A 23,137-nucleotide genomic window follows, 5' to 3' on the forward strand; every position below is an offset into this window, starting at 1 on the left:
CCTTGGGGAGGCCAGGTCCCCTCTGAGGCAGCATTGGTCACGGTTTCCTTGTCACCAGGGGCTGACTGAGCACCAAGGGAGCCAGGGCAGCGGCGCCCCCTGCTGGCGGCCTGACACCTTTTGCCTGGCTTCTACTATAAAGGGGAGAATGGCTTCGGAGGGGCCTTTGCGTCATGAGATGTGAACTCAGAGAAGGCCGTCCTGCACCAGTGACCCGAGGAGAAATGACCAGAGGGTCCCAGCGCGGCCGCGGTGGAGGAGCTTGCGCACAGGCTCCACGACGCTGGGGCTCTGGGGACAGCCAGCTTTATTAAAACCCCCGTCAGAGTTTTAGAAGGCATTGAGCCTCGCAGCCCGGGGACAGCCAGCTTTATTAAAACCCCCGTCAGAGTTTTAGAAGGCATTGAGCCTCGCAGCCCGCGGAGGTGGCCTGGAGGGGCTGGGTGTTATCAAGTCCTCGGAAATGACGAGGATGTTCTCAGTCCTCTGGAAGTCTGCTACACACACTGCGTCACAGGCTGTCGTGTGACACACACTGCAGCCACGGCAGAGTCTGGGGGCTTCTGGAAAGATCGGTGACAGGGCAGCGAGTTGGGCTGGGCCACGTGTGCGCATTGAGTGCGGGCTCACCGCTTCCCATGGCTGCTCAGCACCTCGCCCGGGGGTCCGGGCGCCACTCACCTGCTTGCCGGGTGGGGCCGCTGTCTGTGCTTCCGCCAAAGCCAAACTTGTCACAGAAGGGAGGCGCCCAGCGCGCCTCGCAGTGGCAGCTCTTCCTGTTGTTGCACACCTTTAAGACAGCAGGGGAGAGGGAGGGAGGGCAGCCATGAGGGGCACGTCCTCCTGAAGCACGGTAAGTCTTTGCGTCCAACTTGAGCATCGCAGCAGATACAAGATCACTGGGGTCACCAGCACCCCCCCACTCAGCGAACCTCACTGGCAGCACGTAGCTGCGTCAACGCCTGGGCCGGGGAGCAAACGCTCTCAAGACACCAAAGCCTCCCCGGCTCCAGCCTCCCCTTCTCGATGGTGACTCTCTGACTGTGATGGGCAGTGGACAGGGACCTGCATCAGGGGCCTGGGACATCAGAGGCCGTGCTTCAGCGGACAGGAGGTGGAAGGAGGCCGTGTGGCTCTCGGTCTCCCAACCAGCAGAAGGAGCAAGGCTCACCCACTGTCCCTGCTACCTGAGAAAGGGCACAGGGCAGCTGCTGCGCTTCCTCCCAGCCCGCCTGACACCTGCTCCGGAATGCCCACCTCCATCTTGCAGCCTGGGGCCTGTGGCCTTTCCCCGGCTCTCCCTTGTGAAGACAGAGGATGCCAGGGCCATGGCAGGAAAGGCTGCAGACAAGAAGTGGATGGCTCTGCCCTCGCTGAGCCCAGCACCAGCACCGGATGGAAGATGAGCACCCTCCACAGAGGGACCCAAGATGCCGAGGGACGGCGATGGCAGAAGTCCCTGAACCTACAGACTCACTATTGATACGTGTGTAAAGCAGGCAACGACTCCACACGCCAGTGGAGTCCCAGCACGAAGCCCAGAGTGCGTGGCTTCTAGGGAGCATGTCTAAGTTGTTCTTCACCGCAGGAAACAAACTATGGATCAGAGGGATGAGTTTCTGAGCAGTTTATATTCAGAAGTCGGGTGGGTACACTTCAATATTTAAAGGCCGAATAAAATGCTCAGAGCAGGCGTGCGCCACTAGTGATCACTTCCTGTTTACAGGGACGGCTCCCCGCTTTTTGATCGATCCAACCATCTGCCCAATTGCTCCTAAGATGAAGGCCGACTGTGGAGAAGAGCTGTGAAATGGGCGGTGCCTTCCTGTGGCGCTGTGACCAGGCAGGGCTCCCTCACCTGCGGTAAGGTCTGCGGAAGTCTAAGCCTCTTGGCTGATTCCTGGAAGGTACTGCTGACAATCTGCCCAATGGACTTTGCACAAAGCCCTGAATGGCCTCCCACTCAACATTCAGCCACAACCCCTCGCGCCCCCCCCCCGCCCCCCGCCCCCCGTGGCAGAGAAACTGCCCCACTCTCCCCACCCTATCCCCTCCCATGCATGAATTGTGGGAATTGTGGGAAAGCACTTGGAACATGATTTCTGTAGAAAAATAATTCAGAAAAACAAAACTGAACCACTGGCCTGGCTAATCAAGATGAACATGGTTCCATTGGAAACCATGGGGACAAAGACATTACATTTAAAATGGAGTCCTCTTCTTTCCTACAGACCTTTTGAACCAAGTAACAGCCTGTGAGCGTGTAAACCCATTGCGTGGTGTGTCCAAAACACACCGTCAGTGCAATGGCGGTCCTTGCTGCAGTCCCTTTCGGAAGAATTTTGGTTCAATGACACATTTGGAGCGTTGGGAGAGAGAAGGACAGTCCCGTGAGACGTGACAACGTGGGGCTGGGAAGGTGGCTGGCTCAGTGGTACAGCGCCTGCCTCGCACGCATGAGGCCCTGGTTCGATTCCTCAGCACCACATAAGCAGAAAAAACTGGAAGTGGTGCTGTGGCTCAGGTGTAGAGTGCTAGCCTTGAGCTGAAGAGCTGAGGGACAGCGCCCAGGCCCAGAGATCAAGCCCCACCACCGACCAAAAAAAAAAAAAAGGTGTCATTTCAAGTGGTAGAGATGTGACAACGTGAAGCACTCCATGAGGCAGGGTGACCCTTGAAACGACTCTGAAGACGGCAGAACGCTTTCGTGAAATCACAGGATGTTAATTTAAGAGATAATTACGACTCGATCTGATTTGCTTTGTTAAGATGGAAATGACATTTCTCCTGCCATGTAAAGGTCGGAAGCAATGAGTGTCCTCAGAAGAAATATCGAGAGGACACCACCCTAGCTAACAGACTTTAAAGAGCGCCATGGATGGCGACCGTCTTTCTACACGGAATGCTGTGCTCGGGGACCCTAGGCAGGACAAGGCAGCGGCGCGACTTACTCCCCGGCCGTGGCACTGCATGGCGCACTCGTGAACGCCGAAGACGCTGACGTTCTGGCATCGCCGGTTGAGGCAGATCTGAGGAAGGAAGAACAGAGCAAACGTCTCTGATGTCTCACCTCCCCTCCCACACGTGAGCTCGAAAACCCAGAGCAAAGCTTCAAGACAGCGCTTCCTTCTGCCAGGGCAATGTACCCTAACGGTGTTCTGTTTGGCTCAGCTGCGGGTCTCTACTGTCTGAATCCCAACGTGGCCCTTTTCCAAGACTCAGGCCCACGTGAACACTATTGAATTCTTATACTTCATAGTCTTAGCCAATCCTGAAACTGTAATGGGTGTTCTCACAAGGTGGGAGGGGGGTTTGCTGTGAATCCTATATAATGCAGCTTGCTGTATGTATGTATGTATGTATGTATGTATGTTGCTGGTCCTGGGGCTTAAGCTCATGGCTTGCACACTGACCCTGAGCCTCCTTGTGCTCAAGGCTAGCACCCCTTCCGGTGTTTTCTGTGTATATGGTACTGAGGAATCATACCCAGGGCTTCATGCATGTTAGGCAAGTCCTCTACCACTAAGCCACATTCCCAGACCTAATGCAGCATTTTATCTCCATTAAAAGACAGAAGGAAGGCAAGATGGGTTAGTCCCTTACCTGGGGAGCCTGGACAAACTCACAGACTCCAAGAATCCACAACTAAAGATCTTTGAGGGGCATAGTGAACCATGAGAACTTTTTCAAAATACTGATTGACAAGTAGGATCATCAGTGACATAAACCATCAACAGAAATGCTCAGCAGAGGAAAACAGGCCCCTTGTGCTTACCCAGACACTGCCGAAGTAGGGGAAATGATCTGAGCTTTGTGAAATGACCCTGGCCTGGTTGGAAGAGTCTGCCTCATTTCAAAGGTATGCGACAGACACCAGATCCTCTCTAGAGTTAGAAGCCAGGCTCTGGTGGCTCACGCCTGTAAGCCTAGCTACTCAGGAGGCTGAGATCTCAGGATCACGGCTGGAAGCTGGCCTGGGCAGAAAAAGTTCCTGTGAGACTCGTATCTCCAATTAACTACTCAAAAACCAGAAGTGGCGCTATGGTTCAAAGTGGTAGAGCACTAGCCTTAAGCAAAAAGAGCTCAGGGGCAGCCCCCAGGCCCTGAGTTCAAGCCCTAAAACTGCCAAAGTAAAAAGAAAAACAAAGAAGTTACAAGTTAGGAAGAAGAATCTAATGTGTAGAACCCAGAAATGCTTAGAATGTAGAAGCAGCCTAGTAGCCAAGGCAAGCTTTGCCATGGAGGTCACCATCAGATGTCACGAGCTCAAGGTGAATGCCCGGACGTGAGCGGCTCTGAGGGGGCGATAGGATCCTGACCAAGGAGACTGTCCTATTCCAGCTAATAAGAGATCCTATTAGGACCACAGGGCGTGGGTACCGCTTGGCTCGGAGCCCACCAGAGAGGCTAAAGACCATCTTCAAAAGTAATGGTGCCCTTGGAACCCCACTGTTTGGTGCTGGTAACCTGTACCTTGGCTTACAGGCAGCACTGTTTAATGTGAAGGCCTGAACAGAAGCAAAGGTGGGTGAGGGGTCCCACAGAACATGGACATACTGTGCTGTCACCTTTCCACCGAAAACAGCATCCAGTGCTGGGGATAGGAGGGGCCGGGGCAGCAACGGCTGGCATTCCTGACTCTGGGATTCTGTAAGGGGACAGAAGGGGTACCTGTCCTTCCTCTTTCGTGAGGGGCTTCATGATCATCCAAAAAAGCACTGGGAGATGATTCATGTGTACTTTTCCCCCTAAAACGTTTTATGAATTTGCTATCATTTAGTCAGATGAGAAAGTCTAGTAAAAAAAAAAATACTACCAGTGTAGCAGAATATGAACATCTCAATTTATGTCTCTAAAAAACCAGATTTTATTCTTCAACCTCAAATGATCTCAGGGTGGCAGCTCCCCTCTGGCTCACCACGGACGCCTCTTCCCTTCTCTCAACAGGGTCTCTGAAAGTTCAGCGACTCCCACTTTGTCCAGGTGAGAACAAGCACCGGAGAACGTGGTGCCAAAAGCCCAGCCCCGTTTCCAAAAGCAATACGCGCCACTATTGCATTTCTTCCCAGAGTAATTTCCTGGCTGGAAACCTTCCTGACAGTCAGGGTGAAGAAATGACTTATTAAACACAAAAGGGCTGGGAAGACGATTTTGACTCCCACTCATCTGTATCTCCCTGGGCAGACTGGGACCTCAGCTTTATCAACACTTTCTTCTAGGTCCAAAAGCCTAGATTCCAGAGATTACATGCTGAGGAGATGCAGATTTAGGAAAACAAGCCCATCTCAGCCCCCAGTTCTTGAACAGGCCATCCTTCAGCGGGCCCCGTTCCAGACTTATATGTATGATGCAAGTGAGAACTGGGGTCTTACTTTTCCATCTGCGCACTTGGTCCCTGCGAGCACAAGGCCGGGGTCGGGCATGTCATCGCCCAGGTACACATGGGTCCCCCGGCACAGAATCCGACCTCCTTCCTGCAGTGGGATATTTGTTTCTATGGAAACCGCATTGGTACCAATGACTGGTCGGCTGGCACCTCCTTGGCACTGGATTTTCCCACATTTAACATCTCTGGAAGGGCAAGAAGGAACAACTTCAAAGGAGGAAGTTTGGAGCCCACCCGAAGTCACCTGAGAAGACACAGCCATGGCGTGGCCGGAAGTGTGGACATCATACCTCATCTCGCATTTGGTGAATACGCTCTTGGCATCTTTACCACAGTTGCCATAGGGATCCCCTGCAGAGTTGACTCTCTCAAAGCAGATCCCGGGGGCAGGCTTAGCACCTGGAACAGAAAGCACAATGGCATCTTCATCTCTGGAGTGTGTTTCTGGATTTCTCAGTGCATCACCAGGCTTTAGGGCTGAGAAGAGATGTCCTCTGTGCTCAGAGAGTCTGTAGAATCTGACTGACTGGTGATGGGAGCTTGGAATGGCCACCGCCGGCTTACCACCCTCTTTTGACCTCAGTTCACGGCAAAGCCCACAGCTCACCGCTCACTCTCTTCTGGAGGCTTGCTATGCAGGGCCCCCGGCACGCGCAGCCTCTCCGGAGACGAGGCCTACCTGTGTGGCCAGATTCAATCTGGAGCAGGAAAGAGCTGGCTGCAGGCAAGGGAAGCTACTCTCTTCAGCAACATCCCACACAATTCCGGTGAGAAAGCGCAAGCCAGGGAAGGCGCCGAAGAGGAATGATGACTAATATGGGGAAGGAGGAAAGGAGGGAGACAGAGACAGACAGACAGACACATAGTGACAGACAGGGAGATACAGAGAAAGAGAGAGACACACAGAAAAAGACAGAACAAATGAGCAACACAGAGATCGTACACAATGCTTCCAGTCCTTCTCTAAGAGAAGACACTGGCTTCAATGTATGCCTATTTTTGCAAAGCAGACTTCTCTCAGAGGCTATGAAGTCTGGAGTCCTGAGTGTCATGACAGTTCCCAGCAGGGAACAGCCATTGTTAGCACGGTTTACAGCCAGGCAAAGACAGCATGTCAAGGAGGTCTGCGGCTTGGAAGCTCCAGGATTCCTGTGCATAATGGTATCCACTGTCACCTACGAGGAAGTCAGGCGTGTGTGGTGCGTCCTTCAGAACGCACTGCCCGCAGTGGGAAGCTGGGACTGGCCCACCTTCTCCCTTCTCTCCCTCGCTGGCCTGTGGGTTGCACATTTCTCCTAAGCTTCCCATGGGCAGGATGCCAACCTCCCAGAACCCAGATCTGACCACGGGGTTTAAAACGAATCAGAGTTATGAGGACGCAGTTATGACTCGTTCTAGTTTGTGACACGCCTTTGCTGTCTACCTTCAAGGTGAGGTATTAGATCCTGCCAGGCAGCATCCGCAGCCACCTTCTGGGGCTGTGAGCACCCGGCTAGAGCTCACCATTCCTATGCCCCAGTCACGCCCGCCTGCCACCGGCAGCTCCCATGGAAGCCACCAGGATTCTGCACCCGCATCATCCTGCTGAGCTTTACTGAGACTTCGGCTCTTCATGGATTCATGCAGAGTGAGGAATTACTGAGCTGCTTTATGTAAGGCCACGAAAAGATGGACATTTCAGTTCCAGAAAAGAGAAATGGCAGTTCCTCCATCTGAGAAAATGAGAACTTGGAAGGGGGGAAGCTCAAGAGGGCTACCGCGGGGGTACAGCTGAGCTTGGGCCGCAAAGGAAAGGGACTTGGAGGTGCCAATCGCGAAGGACTGCCAGCTCCTGGCCTCTCCAGACGTGGGAGCTGGTGGAGGAGGGCAGGGAGGGACAACAGATTACTTCACATGGCTATGGTATGTTAGCTACCAGCTCTTATTTTTCCTAGAGACAGAGTGGTCCGTCATGTTAAAAAGTGGGCTTGTGTCCACCCAGAAGACGTTACAAAGGGCAGAGTGGGGATTCAAAGCGGCGGCACTTGCAAATGCTGAATTTCATGTCTTCACAGTTGGTAGGCTTCATGTCTATCTCTTAGGAGGAATGACGCGTTTTCTTATCACTCTTATAGTATATCAATTTAAAGCCTTTGAGTTCTTAATAATGGAACACTTAGATGTTTTGCCATTATCAAGAGATAAAATTTAGCCTTTCAGAGGGAATTTTGATATCACACTGCATTTTATAATTATGTTGCAAGTGATAGACTTTAATTACCAGTTTTATCTTTGGAGTGATATAACTTACATTTGTAATTGTAGTTTGGAAGTTCCCAATGTCATTGCGTCTTTTGAAAGAGAGACGATGGCCTCTCCAGTGAAACTCATAGTTTGCTCCTTGTATGCTTTTACTTCAAATGATTCTATTATGCAAATGCACTTCTCCGTCGCTCATTTCCCCAACCGTAGTTGCTAATACCTACATACAAAGGCATTTGTACAAACAATTGGGACTCTGGCTTGTTCTCTCGGTCCTTTATTCTCCAAATCAGGCTTTGTATTCATCAGAAAATGAAGTCCCCCATGTTATCACTGAAAATGTTATCATTTCATCCCAACACTATGAACCAAAGGAAGGTTTTCCTGATTCCTAAACAATATGCCTCTTGGCAAACGCTATCCCTTCCTCCATCTGTAACCACTAGGCTTGTAGGTGATTAGTACATGCAGGGCCCCAGGTGGATTTCACTAAGCTGAGCTCGTATAAAGCAGCCTTGCAGATAAACACTGAATATTTACCAGCCCATAAAAATCATCTGGCCAGCTCACGCTGCATAAATCAAATGACACTAGATTCTGGTGAGTGATAAAATAGATAAACACTAGCATGTTCCAGGATTTCCCCAAGGTAAGTTCTGTGTGGCTTCAGGCATGTAGTTACCATATAGTTATCTGTGAGATTAATTGCCAAGCCAAGTTGTCAGTCACCATGGTAATGGTTTTGACAAACACTGGCAAAAGGAAATCTGCTGACTTAATAAAAAAAAATATCCAGCTGCATTTCAGCCATATCAACCACCATCCCAACAAAATCTTAGTGGACACTAAGACGGAATTGGACCAAGAATGCTAAATGCCAGCACTGAACTACCAGGGACATTTATGTCCTTGGGATCAGCATAGAAAGTCTGGAGATGCAAGATCTGTGGGAGGGAAAGAAAACTCCCAGCCAACAGGGAGATGATCAACAACAGCAATTAGAAAACAAATGAATGAATAAAAACTTCAAAAACTATTGTGAAAGTGTGTCACTTTGCCGTTTTGGAGTAGCAGGCATATGTTTTGAATTTTCTATCATTTCATTTGTAGAAAGATTTGGATGCAGGAGTATTTTATTGCAATGTAGTGCTGGATTGAGAAAAGCTCATTCCTAAAGGGAATAGTTAGCTGGAAGGAAGGGCTTCATCCGGTCAGTGTTAGGGTAGCCAGCTCTGGCAAGTGAGTAACGGACGTCCTGGATGTAACTGGAGAGTTCTGGATGACTCAACAAGTAAGCCAGGTCACTGGGGTAAGAGTGGCACTGCCGCCACAGCAAGGACTTTGTAACTCTGCCTCCCTGGAGGCCTCCGACTGACCCCATGCAAACATAGTCCAGACCCTAGACACTTACTGCTGTTGGGGGGAACAAAATACTGCGAATGCAGCCTGAACAGCATCTTCTTCCTGATGCACAAAAAAGCTAATTTATACTAACCCCTGTAACAAAGCAGTTCAATGCTCTCTATCCCGGACATCTGGCTGGCCAGAGGCCTGGCTGAGGAAGTGACCTCTGCCCCCAGGGCTGCAGTTGTCCCAAATCAGCAGTTCCCAGAGGACACTGATGTAGTCACCTCCTGAGCAAAGGCAAGGGGACTGAGGGAAGCGTGTGCATCTGGCAGAATGGGGCTCTCAAGTCAGCATCTTCCACATAGCAGGATGCCAGCAGATACTTAACGAATGAGAGAACGGGTGACAAATGAGGATCTCTTTTCTCCAAGCCACAGCCTGAGCACTACATAGACAGAGCTACCTACACTTGCCCCGGGTGCCTTATTGATCCCATCTGGATGCTAGAAATGCCCTTCCTCTTCTATGGGGTAGATGAGGTGTACCAGTTGTCTGCTCTCCTCTGTCCCACCCACCATCCATACAGGGGTCTTGTTTATAATCTCCCAAGAACTTGAGTGCCTTGCTCCAGAGTCCAGTGGCTCCTGCCAACCCCAGATGCATCTTGTTTATAGAATTTAGATTTACAAGGGGCTCTGCGTCAGGAATGGTCCCAAATTTGATCTACTAAATATGATAAGATTATTGACCTGATAGAGGCTAACAAAATGCCTTTGGAGCAGGCGGATTCCTAGATGTAATTTACAGCGGATGCACAACAGGCTGAGCACATTGCTGAGAGGAGCAATGTGGTCTGTCCAACACCAGCCCTCTCTACTCCTCCAAAAGGTCCACAGTTGAGTCTGCACTTGTGACTATGTCACCGGACATGGAGAAGGGGCTTTACAGACGTGATTAAAGATCCTGGAAAGACTACCTTGGGTGGCCCTGATATAATCACAAGGGTCCTTATGGGGGTGAGGCAGGAAGGTCAAGGGATGGACAAAGAGATGTGACTACCGACGCAGAGGCCAGGACAGTTTGAAGACAGAGGAGGAGCCAGGATCCAGGAATGCAGGTGGTTCCTGAAAGCTCAAGAAGGCAGGAAGACAGATGTCCTACAGACCTTTAGGAACAGCAGTCCTGCCAATACCTCCAAAACTATAGAATGATAAAATTGTGCTCCTGTAACTCGCGAAGGTCGTGGTTGGCTCAGTGGTGGCAGGAGATTCACAGAGTGAGGATTTTTTTTTTAATTTTTATTTTTTGCCGGCCATGGGGCTTGAATTGCAGGTCTGGGCTAACTGCTCTTTAGCTCAAGGCGAGCACTCTACCACTTGAGCCACAACGCCACTTCCAGTTTTCTGGTGGTTCACTGGAGATAAGAGTCTCACGGACTTTCCTGCCGGGGCTGGCTTTGAACCACGATCCTCAGATCTCAACCCCCTGAGTAGCTAGGATTATAGGTGTGAGCCATGGGTGCCCGGCTACAGAGTGAGTTTTGGCTGCCCCACTGCTATGAAGGGAGAGGTTTCCCTCATACCTGTAAGTGGGGGCAAAAGCCCATTCTAAGAGGCCACTGGTCCCGAGAACCACAGCTTGTGGTGGTCTTCCACATTCTCTGCTCTCCTGAGGAGTCTGTGGGTGATTTGTCCTAAGATGGGGCTGGCAGAGGCTCACTGGGCCCCAGGGTCTTGGGCCTGAGGTGCCTTCTGGACCTGGTTCCATTATGGGTTTGGCATAAGTGCAATGGATCACTCCTAGCAAACCTGCTATCTCCAGTCCAAGGCCTGTCCAGTGATCACGGAGAGGGTGGATGGCAGAGAAAAGAAGTAAGAGGGGTGGATCTGAGAAAGCTCCTCCTCAGGAATGAGACACAGCTTCCTGAGCAGCACCTTGGCTCACCCGGTCCACAAGGATTCTGAGAGTTGAAATAGGTACTCTTTCTGTCGCTCTTGTTTAGGAAAAGCGTGTCTGAGGGCTGGATTTCCTGCTGTCAGTCTTCCTATCTGGTTCTCTGCTGTGTCAGTCTGCCTCTTTCTCTCTCTCTCACCTTTCTTCCTCTCTTTTTCTCTCTCCCTCCCTTGTTCTCTCTCAGTAGGCAACTTGGAAAGGCCTAGTCCGGTGAGAGAATGAACACCAGCCTCTGTCACTATGAATCAAGGGCATATGGCCAGTTGAGTCACAGGGCAGAGTGGCTTAGAGAGAGCTGTGGAGTTCCATCTGACCTCACTCTGGAGGGAGGCCAGGAGTGACAGCCGAGCCGGGCACTACAGAGCACGTCTATGCACAGCTGGGATTGGGGGTGTGCCCTGGGGCAGAGCTTTCCCTGGAAGGACCTGCCAGAAGGCCTCTGTCTTCTCAGAAAGGAGTTTACTGACTGCAGAAGAGCGGGGAGGAAGATGGGAGGAAGGTGGGGGGGAAGGAGGCCCCACGGACACAAGAGGCCTTGAGGGTCCGGCACGCAGCAGCAGCTGCTGTCCCAGAGTGACCTCACTTGGCTGAAAGGTGTCTGAGGTCACTAAGCTATTCAAAGCCCTGTAGCTGTTTGAGGCGTATACAGTGAGCACCTTACCGGTCCTTGCCAGTACAACAGGCATCCCTGCTCCTGCCCCAAGCAAGTGATAGCTGGCTGGAGAAGTTGACCAGAGCTGAGGGGTGCTAGGCCTTCAGGATGGAGCCTGAGGACCAGAGGCCCCGGGCCTCCTTGTTCTACCAGCCCAAGTGTACCCACAGATGCCGTCCCCACGACCAGCCTGCTCAGGGAGCTCAAGGGCACAGGGACATCTTTGGCTGAACAATGGATCCCACAGCAGGACTTGGCTCTAAGACACGCTCTCCACACTTGCTCTCTGCTTCCACGTGGCACTGAAACCCCAGCTTCTATGCTTAGCCATCAGTTTCTGCTCTCATTTATTTTCCCCATCATTCCTGAAGCCAGAATCATCTCAGATTTCCCTCCTGCTGGAGTAGCTGTCTGAGCTCACTGGGCTCTGGGTCGCAGCCTGGCTGACCGCATGGCTTTGCTGGCGCTAGGGTCTCAGACCAGCACTGAGGTCACCTTTTAATTTCAAGCAAGCAGTAAGGGAAAGGGAAAAAAAGACAAAACACTGGAGAGTCCTCCTCATGGGATTCTCTAATGGAATCCTGGGAGCTGGGGACGGGGAGCAAATCCAAAATGGTTTACAGGGGTGGTTAAGGCCCCAGATCTCTGACTCTAGAATGGAGGAGTGGAAGGTAGGCACACACACAGTGCTCCACGCCTTCCCCTCTGTCTCTGAGCTTCTCCTCTGACAGCTGTCGAGGGACTTCAGCCACCACCTCCTTATGTTTGGGGGTGACTGCAGCCTATGAGGATTGTAGGTGCTGGGCCACAGTGTCCAAGTTCAAATCCCATCATGCATCCTGGGAAGTGAACTTCCTGTCTTGGAATTTTAGCTTCACCTTCTGCAATGGCGCTGGAGGCCAGGAAGGGACAGCTGGCAGAGTGCCCACGGAAGGCCTCGCTCCAGGGCACAGGGAGCACAGGACCTCTGATTTGGCCCAGGTATGCTGGCTGTCACATCCTGGCCACCCTCCTTCTCTAGACTCCACATCAAACCTGTCATAGAACATGGCAGTCCAGACTCTTATACACCTGCCTCATGTTCCCTCTTCAAGCTTGGTGTAGGAGCTGGGTAAGTGGCTCAGTGGTAGAGCACTTGCCTAGCATGCTGGAAGCCCTGGGTTCGATTCCTCAGAACCACATAAGAGAAAAAGCCAGACGTGGCACTGTGGCTCAAGTGTCAGAGTGCTAGTGTTGAGCAAAAGCTCAGGGACAGTGCCCAGGCCCTGAGTTCACACCCCAGGACTGGCAAAAAGAAAAGAAAAGGAAAGGAAATAACCTGTGGTATCCAAGCTTGGTGCCAACTTCCCACCCTGTTGGTCCTCACGTCCCTGCGACAGGCTTTCCTGTTTGGGAGTTGGCGCACTACTTTCTGTCCTTTGGGGTTCACAGACCTGCTCAAGTTGGATCTGGGGACTCTGCTGTATAACTATGCAGCGGAAGTGCCACCTCTCCTCGGCCCCCTCAATCCTTCACTGGGGTCCGCATTTGAACTTGAGACATTACCACAATCTGAGGGGTGGTGGGGAGTTTTGTCTGTCTACCCCCATGCATGCTGAGTCCCAGCCGACTCTTCCTTCCACCCATGGGTGCCACGCTGTGGGCCTTCCTGCCTCTCTCGTTAGTCCACACTCAGCTCCCCCAGGGCAGGCTCCAGGAGCCAGGACTTACACACAGACCACATGGAACTGGAGGTAACCACATACCTGGGCCCCAGAGGGTGACGCACTGCTGCTCGTGGGTCTGGCAGACGCCATTGTAGCAGTAGCCATCCACTCCCTGGCACGGGTGCCCGTCGTGCAGGTAGACGTTGGCTGGGCAGTGAGGACTGGCTCCTGTGCAGAACTCCGGGAGGTCGCAGGAGTTGCTGGTGCTCCTACACGACGTTCCTGCCGGCTTCAGCTAGAAGGACAGGGTGGCTGATAGCATGCGTGCCCAAGGGGAGGGGGGTGCTCAGGGGCAGAGCAGTGCAGCCTGTGGAGTTGTGTGAGGATTCAGGGAAGCCCCTGAATTGGAGAGTCTTGCTCTGGGGTTTACCTTTCTCCTGTAAGGGAGGTGGCCAAATGACTGACCTGCAGCATCAGGGTTTCCTGACAGGCAGCCAAGCTGCTGGCTGGCTCTGCCACCTCCACCACCTAGTTCTCTAGCTGTCAATACCATCTCTCTTTTCTTTTCTCTATCTTCTTTTCCTCCTCTCCTTCTCTCCATTCCTGCCTCTTTCCTTTCCCTCCTCCCTCCCTCCCTCCCCGCCGCTCTGCTGGTACTGGGGCTTGAACTCAGGGCCTGAGCGCTGTCCCTGAGCTTTTTTCACTCAAGGCTGGTGCTCTGCTACTTGAGCCACACCTCTGCTTTCAGCTTTTTGCTGGTTAGTTGGAAACAAAGAGTCTTATGGACTTTTCTGCTTAGGCTGGCTTTGAACCTTGAGCCTCAGATCTCAGCCTGCTGAATAACTAGGAGTACAGGTATGAGTTACCAGTGCCCAGCAATCCATCCCAGGTTCTCGAGTGGTCATTTGTATTTTCAGTTAACCTTTGTGAGCAAATTATAGTAAAAAGTAATTTGGAGGGCATAACTGCAGTATCAGTATTACAGAACTACAGCAAACCTCTTTATGGGATGAGTTAGAGTTGAAGGAAAACAGAGGTAAGCGAAGGATGGGGGTGGTAAATGCATTTGAGCCCCTCTGACCACTGCTTTGTCTTCTTGCTTTGTCAGAATAGCTTGTCTGAGGCTAGCCAGCTGGAGACCTTTGAGCTCTAGCCTTGGTTCCCTACACACCCATCAGCACAGAGAGAAAAGACCCCTGCCAGTTTCTGAAAGGTCTGGAATTTGGAAGGAGTAGTAGAAAAGTCACTAAAGTGGATTGCATCCAGGCATTGCCACAGGCCCTCCTTGCCCTCTCTCCCTGCAACCCTCTGGAGCCTCTCCTGGTTTAAGCTCAGCCTTTTCCTATCTTCCTTCAGCCCCTTTCTGGCACCTTCCATCCCCAGTAGCTGGGGATGCCAGGGAATGCCAGTTTCTTACAGCATTCCTCAGAAGTTCATGACCATCAGGAGGGGACAAAGGAAGGCAGAACATAAAACATTACGATGCACTTCTAAATCACTGTGCTCCGGCGGGCTGGTAAGAGGCAGTTTCCTGTAAGCTGCATGCCAAGATCAATCGCTTAAGGAACAAGAAAAAAAACTCTACCCTTGGAACCGCTGAATTAAAAGCTCAGACTTCTCTTCTGTCACCTATCAGCTCTGAATAACGAGACAAACAATGAGACTGCCAAAGCAAACGCAATCTCAGCAGCACAAAGGGCCCAAGCGTGAAGCTGCCCCTCTTGGCTCTCCTGGTCAGACTGAGCATCTTCTGTTTGGAGGACATTACGATCAGGATGTTTCCATGAGCCCCCATGGGACGCCATGCACAGATTCTTGGCCTCCAGTGTTCTTAGCACCAGGCGGGGAGACTTGGAGTGATGAGGTGGAGTCTGCTTTTCCTTGAATGGCTATTGTCACCGAGATATGCCTCTACAAGATCAAAGGATCAGTAATGTTGCACTACAGATGCTTGCAGCCCGTAAGTAAAGAATGCATCCCAGATGATTGGCAATGAACAGGAATCATCAGTGTGGTAGGACAAACACTGGCCCTGCGTCAGATTCAATCACCCACACCGGTCAGTGACCTTGGGGCCAAGGTCACTGTGTGAGCTCACCTGGCAGTCTTCACAACACAGCCCGTGGGCGCACACGGCCTCTGGCTTCAGGGTGCAGGTGGTGGCGTTGCAGCAGCGGTTGGTACATTCCTGGCAGAGAGATGAGCTCTGTCAAGCAGGGTTCTACAGAGCACTCCTTAAATGACTGCCAAAGAACCAGAGGGCCTGACTCCTTTCTTTAAATCATCATCTTTAAGTAGTTGCACAAAGGTGTTTAAATTCAACATGTCCATTTATGAGTACAATGCATCTTGACCTGTGTCATCTTTCCATTGCTTGTCACCATTTCTCCCAACCCAAAGGTCATTTTCATCTGTAGGAGAGCCAGGTATTTATGTGGCTCTGTGCATCTTTGGGAGAAGTTGCTAGCACTCCATTGCCCTGCATGGGAGGGGAAGAAGTTGGAAGGGGAGGGCAGGCTGCATCCAGGAAGCCCTGGTGGCCAGCAGCCCAATGGGGCTCCTAGAGAAACCTCCATGCAGGGCTTACTCCAGTGAGCTACATCAGGATCAGCAGAAGACTTTGAAATTACTCCTCACAAATACATATGGCCAGTGGCTCACACCTGTAACCCTAGCTACCCAGGAGGCTGAGACCTGAAGAATCTGTTTGACTCCAGCCAGGATAGAAAAGTCTGCAAGACTTCATCTCCAATTAACCAGCAACATTCCAGGATGGAGGCATGGCTCTTTGGTGAACAAGGCCAGATGATAGACATAGTCACAAAGACACATGGATGTGTACAATGTTTCATTCTTTCTTCTTTTTTTTTAAATGAGCCTTTTTCACAGGTGCTGGAGGTCAGTGCTAGAGCAGTTGCTTCGCATGAATCAGGCCCTAGGTGTGGATCTTAGCCTCAGCACCTTTCCTCCCCCTACTCACTTACACACCCACAGGACCACGTCTAATACAGGATTATAGGATGCATTGACAAGAAACAAAGTCAAACCAACTTCTTATTATTTTTTGTTGGTCCTGGGCCTTGAACTCCGGGCCTGGGTGCTGTCCCTTAGCTCATTGTGCTCAAGACTAGCATTTGAGCTACAACACCACTTCTGGCTTTTTCTATGATTAAGTGGAGATAAGAGTCTCATGGATTTTCCTGCCCAGGCTGGCTTTGAACCTCGATCCTCAGACCTCAGCCTCCTGAGTAGCTAGGATTACAGGCGTGAGGCACCAGTGCCTGGCTTCAAACCAACTATTCTCGATTCCCCATTTCCTGCAATCTCACCAATACAGGCAGACTGTAGGTCTAGCATACTCTGGTTGGGGACTGGTTATTAGAACCACTGAGAGGAAAGAAGGTGGCTAGGGCTGGGACCTAGATTTTCAAGGACTAAGGAGATCAAATATAATGCATGGTCCTACCTGAAACAAAACACAGAAAGAAAGCTGTTTAGTAGGCTAAACTTTGGAAGTACCCATGCTGCTTTTCCAACCAAAAGAAACAGGGCATTGACAGCTTTTGCTAGTTCTCAACAGAAGGCCTGCCCCATTTATGCAGTGAGTTTATGAAGCCTGTGAACTTTAGAACATTCCAGTAACTCGATGTTTCCACATTTTAGAAGAAGCTGTAATTATCAGAGGATGGAACAGACCATAAAGTCTTTAATCCTGCTCAAATTGTCAGTGTTCTCTTATCCAGTCTACAATGTGCTCAGAAGAATTTATGTACTACTGGCTAGGGAGAAGCTAATTATATGCAAGTTTAACAATATAATAGTTTACTCCTGAAAATGATCATCTTTTATGTATGAATCTATCATGGACCTCATAAATGCTATTAATACGTTTTGTCAGCAGTCAGGAAGAGTGAGGCTAGCCCAAGATACCTGTCCTGTATTGTCGGAAGCTCAATGAATTACGCAATCATTGTTTATCATTTACTCTTATCCTAGTGAATTCCAACGCTATTAAGCTTTTAAATTTGTTTGAGGGCTTTATAAACATCTGGAATGTGAAATATATACAGCAAGATAAAACTGCCAACCAGAAGTCAGAGCTGAAACTTTCATGACAGTAAGGGTTTCTAGCTTATAGACTTTACATTTCCCGGAAAGTTTAGAAACTTCTTTTTTCGAAGCTCATTTATTGCATTCCCAATGAATGTCTTCATATGTACAGACATGGTGTTTGGCTTCTTATGGTTTAAATGGCTCTGCTAATGATACATTTAGCAAGTTAGAGATTTCCTTGAAACACTGTGTTAAATCAGCCATTAGCCATCTTCATCCTAAGGCCTCTTAGGAGTCCTCCCTGCCAGATCACCGAAGAACAGAAGCAGTGGCCTTAATGAAATTGCAGCCAGAGTAGAATGCCTTTGACTTCAAAGGGGATTGATAATGTGAGAATAAGCAAGTTCAAAAGATGTGTGCAAGCTACTGGCATCCTACTGACTTTAAAGAAGGAGATAAGGCTGCTCTCCCAGCCCTGTTAGCGGGGAGAGTGAGCGAGGTGCCAGGATAGCCTTACACTGATATAAATCCAAGGCTTGTACCAGAGGGCTGTGCCGCGAGCCGTTTAACTACCCCATATCTATTCCTTCTGCAACACCACATTTCTCAGAAGAGACAAATCCTTTTAATGCTGATACATTTATTATTTTAGTAGTCAATAGAGCAGCAACATAGCCAATGAATACTGAGGCTCTGAAGAAGAAAGACTAATGAAACCATTAGAGAATCCTCTGCAAGGCCCTAATTGTCATTCTCTGGCTGTAGATAGCAGACATAGATCCTTAGTCACCGAGAGCTGGTTGGAACAAGCGTGCTGCGATGGACGGGTTCTGGGAGCAGGGCAGCAGGGGCCGGGTCCAGCTGTGTGCTGGGGGAGGTCATCATGACTCGCCTGCTCACCGGTTTCCCGGTGTTGTAACACACTGGGAGCAGAGCAGGCCAGAGAGCACAGCCGTCGCTCCCATAAACAGTAGAAGGAATATCTGCGGGCTCTGGGCACTGGGGAAGGGGAAAGAGCTCCGATAACAAGTCTGACTGCAAGTCTGTGCAAAGCAGTTTGGAAACCGGAAATGGGCTCTTACACTGCTAGGATCGGGAGAAGCTTGAACTGTGAGAAGTAAAATGTAAAACACATAAATAAAAAGCGAGGAAGAGAAAAAAGGCTCCCAGTAACTTTAAAAGATTTCTTGGGAAGAAGAGGCTTGGAAGAGGGGGAGGAGAGTTCTCTTAAAATCTTGAGAATGCACCAGATGCCATGTAAAGACCCTATACAAGGAGAACTTGGCTCTCTCCTGGGAGGAGTCTGTAGTAAGCAAAGCAGCCCTGCAGAACACTGCACTACTCAGAGGGACTTTAGACAGCATGAAGCCTTCATGGAGATAAAAATGGGACTGGCAAGTGTTAGGTACCGAGGCATAAGCTGGCATAGTGGTAGCGGTGATGATAATGGGGGTAGCAGTGATGGGTTTGATGGGTGGCGATGGGGTGGTATCAGTGGTGACGCTTGTGGTGATGATGTTGGTGTGGATGGTGTTATTGGTGGTGGAAGTGGTATGATATTCAGGTGGGATGATGCTGGTGGTGGTCATGGTGGTGGTGATAATGGTAATGATGATAGTGGTGATGGCGATGATGGTGGCGATGGTAGTGGTGACGGTAGGGATAATGATGCTGGTGGAGATGATGCCTGGTTGGGTGAATGCCTGTTCATGGAGTTGTTTCAAACCTGAGAGTCCATGACTCCAGGAAGACCTGACTTCTTATCCTTCATAAAGCATCACAAGTCCTATGAAGTCCGCATGGCTTCTTTTCAGGAATATGGGTAACCTAAGCTAGTCGCTTCCCGTGACAGTCTCACATTTGCCTTCACGACGCTGCAGAGGCTCTGCCACAGTTGACCAGACGTGCGCCTACCGAGCAACCGCACCGCCCACCAGAAGCGGCACGAGCCGCCGCCACTGCAGCCCAAGGCCTCATTATTGATAATACTCAACTGTCACACCCATGCCTCCTCTCGCCCTCTACACTTAGCTACTCCCAGCACTCCTCAGTGAGCTGTCAGACCAAGGCTGACCGTGGAAGATGTTGATTAGTGATGCTTGGGGTGCTCTGTCTCAGCAGTCCCCCTCCCAACCCCGAGATCCCCTTTCAGAGCATTCCTCCAAACAACTCCTCCTGAGCGCTCACTAAGCCCATCTGTGCGTGTAGCTTTGCCTGTCTTGAACGCTGTCTACCATTTTGGCTTGCATTAGCTCCAAGGGAGGGAATCCCACACACAGCCTGCTTGCTCTGCAAACCTCTTGCTTTGATTTATTCTCAGCACAACCTCCCCTAAGCTTTGAGGGGGCCTTGCTTTACTAGGAGGCCTCTGCATCCTCTTTCCCTTTCCTTTCTTGCCACGAATCAGAGATTAAAAAGTAGCTGTTAGACTTTTTAATGTTGATTAGCTTTATCTTGGGCTGTACACAAACAAGAAATTTTCCTCAAAATGACTGGAAAGCAGGGTTAAATGAGCTCTGTGCTGGATGAACACTTCTGCTGCTTTTGCTCATTGCTTCTGGAAGCTAACAAGCCGAGAGGCAGAAACACCCCAGCCTCAGGCCATGCACGCAGAGGAGGCTGCAGCAGAATTTCAACTTGACAGGAAGTTCTTTGCTGAAAATGAGTGCTGCTAATTCAAATTCCCCTTTAGTAGTGTGCTTTACAAAGAGGAAGAAATGGTGCATATTGGCTCTTTGAAGCTAGAATGAATGCCAAGGCTTTCTTCTCTGTCAAACTCAGAGCTAAATGCTTTTTTATTGTTCTTGTCTTTATCTTACTGGGAATATCACACCCTTCAATAGAGAAGGTTCTTTATCTATTTAAACAAAATCATACGACTTATTCTGGGCACTAGTTAACATTCAGGAAAGCCACCCAAGTGCAGCGGGCTTTGCTGAAGATGGCCATGTAGGATTTTTCCACCCCGGCTCTCTAGCATGTTCATTCTGATGCCACTTTCTCCAAGTTCCCGCTTCTTCACCCAGCCAAGGACATACAATGAATGTACTGGAAACAGCTTCCTTACCTCTGGCTCCCCACAGTCACATTCCTCTCCCTCTTCAACATATCCATTCCCACACTTCCGGCCCCCGAAGGCTTGCTTGATTTCCGGCAGGTTGAAGAGGCATACCCCCATGCCTTTGTCCAGGCTGGTCTCCAGGTCCTTCCTGCTGCAGCTGCTGAACACCATGGGAAACGGGAACCTGGGAGGCAGATCCCCAGAGAGTCGTCAGCATGTGGCACGGCCTTGCCTGCCTCGGCCCCCTGTGACCGGTGCCTCCTGCTGGCAGCACCTGCCCAGATGTTCAGCACTAGATCAGGCACATTCAGACAGAGTGACACTCATTCCCGCATCCTGTACCGTGCATCATCGCCCAGGAAGCAGTGTTAGCAAAGAAACTACCAACAGCTTTCAAATCAACGGCTTTAGACAATCTCATCAAAAGACCTCACTGATAGTCCTGATGGAACTGATACAACAGGAAGTGAATTCCTAGCACAACATGATCATTGTTGATCAATGTCCAGAAGGAAAGGATACCCTGACCCGTCTCGTGGTTCTGGGAATGGAAGTCGGGCACAGCTGGTGGCAGCACTCGGTGCTCTGAAGGTGGAGATGCCAGCGGGGCTGGGAGAGAATGGAGATGGACCAGAAATGCTCTTGCCTCTGAATTCCAGGACTCTACGGGGGTATGGCAGAGTCCACCATCACCCCAGAAAGTCCTGCTCTTCTCTCTGCCCGGCCTAGAAGGGTTTTGCAGGGCCTTGCACCTGGGAGGGCCGGTGACTAATCCCCGATGATGGAACATGGGGAGAATGACATGGATCTGTGTGGACCTGTGCTGTTGAAGTGTTTGTCCCTGCCGAGTCCTTCTTGCTCTTTCTGCCAGCTGAGATCAGAAAACTCCAGGAGATAAAGGACTCAGACATGGTAGCTGGTCCAGACTTGCTATGTAAGGAGAACTGGCTGCAGCCTCGACCCCAGCATGTCATAAGCAAAAGAAACACAGTTCTAATCTGATGTGCAGCTGGCAAGACAGGGCTTCTCTGGCAGCAGTGACTGGGCATGGTGTGGTTTGAATGCGTCCCCACAGGTCCATGCTGGGAGATTGGTCCCCAGTGCATGGATATTGGGACGTGATATATCGGCCTATAACAAGTGAAGCCTAGAGGAAGGTAGTTCGGTCATGGTTACCTAACCCATGGTTGCCTTGTAGTTCTTGAGGGCTCCTGCTTAATTCCCGTGAGAGGGAGGTGTTATCCAAAGAGCAAGTTGGGGACTGGGAAGGTGGCTTAGTGGAAGAGTGCTTGCCTAGCATGCATAAAGCCCTGGGTTCGATTCCTTAGGACCACATACACAGAAAAAGTCAGAAGTGGTGCTGTGGCTCAAGTGGTAGAGTGCTGCTAGCCTTGAGCAAAAGAAGCTCAGGGCAGCGCCCAGACCCTGAGCTCAAGCCCCAGGACTGGAAAAAGAAACAAACAAACAAAAGCAGCAAAGAGCAAGCTGGCCCTGAGTCTCTCTTGCTTGCTTCCTGTGTTACCATGCAATCTTTATACACATTCCTGCCACTTTGATCCCACCGGCTATGAGGCCCTGGGAACAGAGGCTGCCATCTCGCCATTGGATCTCCATAACTATGACCTAAATAAATGTCTTCTCTTCATGTGCTAGCCAGCATCAACTGGTTTGTTTTACCAACAAATACCTAACTAATATTGTTAGCCATTCTCTTTAGCAAACGCATCTTCCCATGTCTTAAGGCAACAAGGGCCATAGGAGAGGCATGCCAGGAGCCCGGAGGTTTGATCATCCAGAGAGGAAGTGGGCCCCAGCAAAGCTCCCCACAGACACATTTACAGGACTTCATAATTGAGTGTCAATCAGTTGGCCAAACCAACACACGTTGCTACCTTTCCCTAAGATGAGTGGTCTGCCCCACAATGGCGTTTGGCAGTCTCAAGGTGGTGATGGCTTCTACAGTCAAACCCAGCGACACTGCTCCATGGCCCCAAAGTGCTTTCTATCAATCAGGTTATGAACCGCGAAATACAGTATGAATCCACACATCAGTTAATGAAGAAGGTCTTGCTCTGTTGGAGGTAAGGGCAATACATGAGACTGACTGGTTGTGCGGGAACCACATTCCTTTTGTAATCTTTATACCTTTCCTCAGCAGACTGATTATTCCTGGTATCAAAATGAGGCTGAACAGCCACCACCAATTACAGAGTGTAACTTTCTATTTAGAAAGGCTTTGCATGGAAGAGACTGGTACGTTACTTGGGAATTGTAATGTAAAGGAACAAGCTTCATGATGGTGTAGGTTCAATGTCCCCGTGTGTGAGTTCCTAGGATGCGCGTGTGTGTCTGTGGGTTGATCCAGGAACCTCTCTCTCACTCAATCACGCGCAGGTTGCTGCTGTGATGATAAACCTGGATCAGCTCATCCTGGAAGAGACCAGCTCTCTAGACAATGTTCAAGTCCATTAGGAAAGGCCCGAGGGGTTAGTAGCATATCCCAGAAAGGACTCCGAGGAAGACTGATAGTAGTTTAGAAAGGTTAGAAGAAAGGCTGTTTTGAAGCAGGCTGTTCCACAAAGGAACCACATTTTCACAGAGGGACGAGGCCACACCATTCATTAAGCTTGGACAAGTTTCCTCCATGCCAGTGTCTTCCAAATAATGCATACTTAAAAACAAATTGTTGTTGGTTGTAGGGCTTGAACTCAGGGCCTGGGTGCTGTCCCTGAGCTCTTTTGCTCAAGGCTAGCATTCTACCACTCTGAGCCACAGCTCTACTTCCTGTTTTTGAGTGA

General features: G+C 50.3%; 1 protein-coding gene across 1 annotated transcript in view; it reads right to left on the reverse strand.

Annotated features, from left to right (window-relative positions):
* The window catches only part of Adam12 (ADAM metallopeptidase domain 12), a 230,702-nt gene that overhangs the window by 22,421 nt on the left and 185,144 nt on the right, over nt 1–23,137 (reverse strand). The window contains exons 11-17 of the mRNA XM_042701464.1: nt 20,346–20,523; nt 15,324–15,413; nt 13,325–13,520; nt 5,677–5,785; nt 5,373–5,571; nt 2,952–3,029; nt 682–790 (exon numbers count right to left, since the gene is read on the reverse strand). Coding sequence (XP_042557398.1) covers nt 682–790; nt 2,952–3,029; nt 5,373–5,571; nt 5,677–5,785; nt 13,325–13,520; nt 15,324–15,413; nt 20,346–20,523 — 959 coding nt within the window. The remainder of the gene's footprint in view (nt 1–681; nt 791–2,951; nt 3,030–5,372; nt 5,572–5,676; nt 5,786–13,324; nt 13,521–15,323; nt 15,414–20,345; nt 20,524–23,137) is intronic.

This window comes from Dipodomys spectabilis, unplaced genomic scaffold, assembly GCF_019054845.1.
Source record: "Dipodomys spectabilis isolate Male_0828 unplaced genomic scaffold, ASM1905484v1 ptg000289l, whole genome shotgun sequence".
NCBI classification, from domain to species: Eukaryota; Metazoa; Chordata; class Mammalia; order Rodentia; family Heteromyidae; genus Dipodomys; species Dipodomys spectabilis.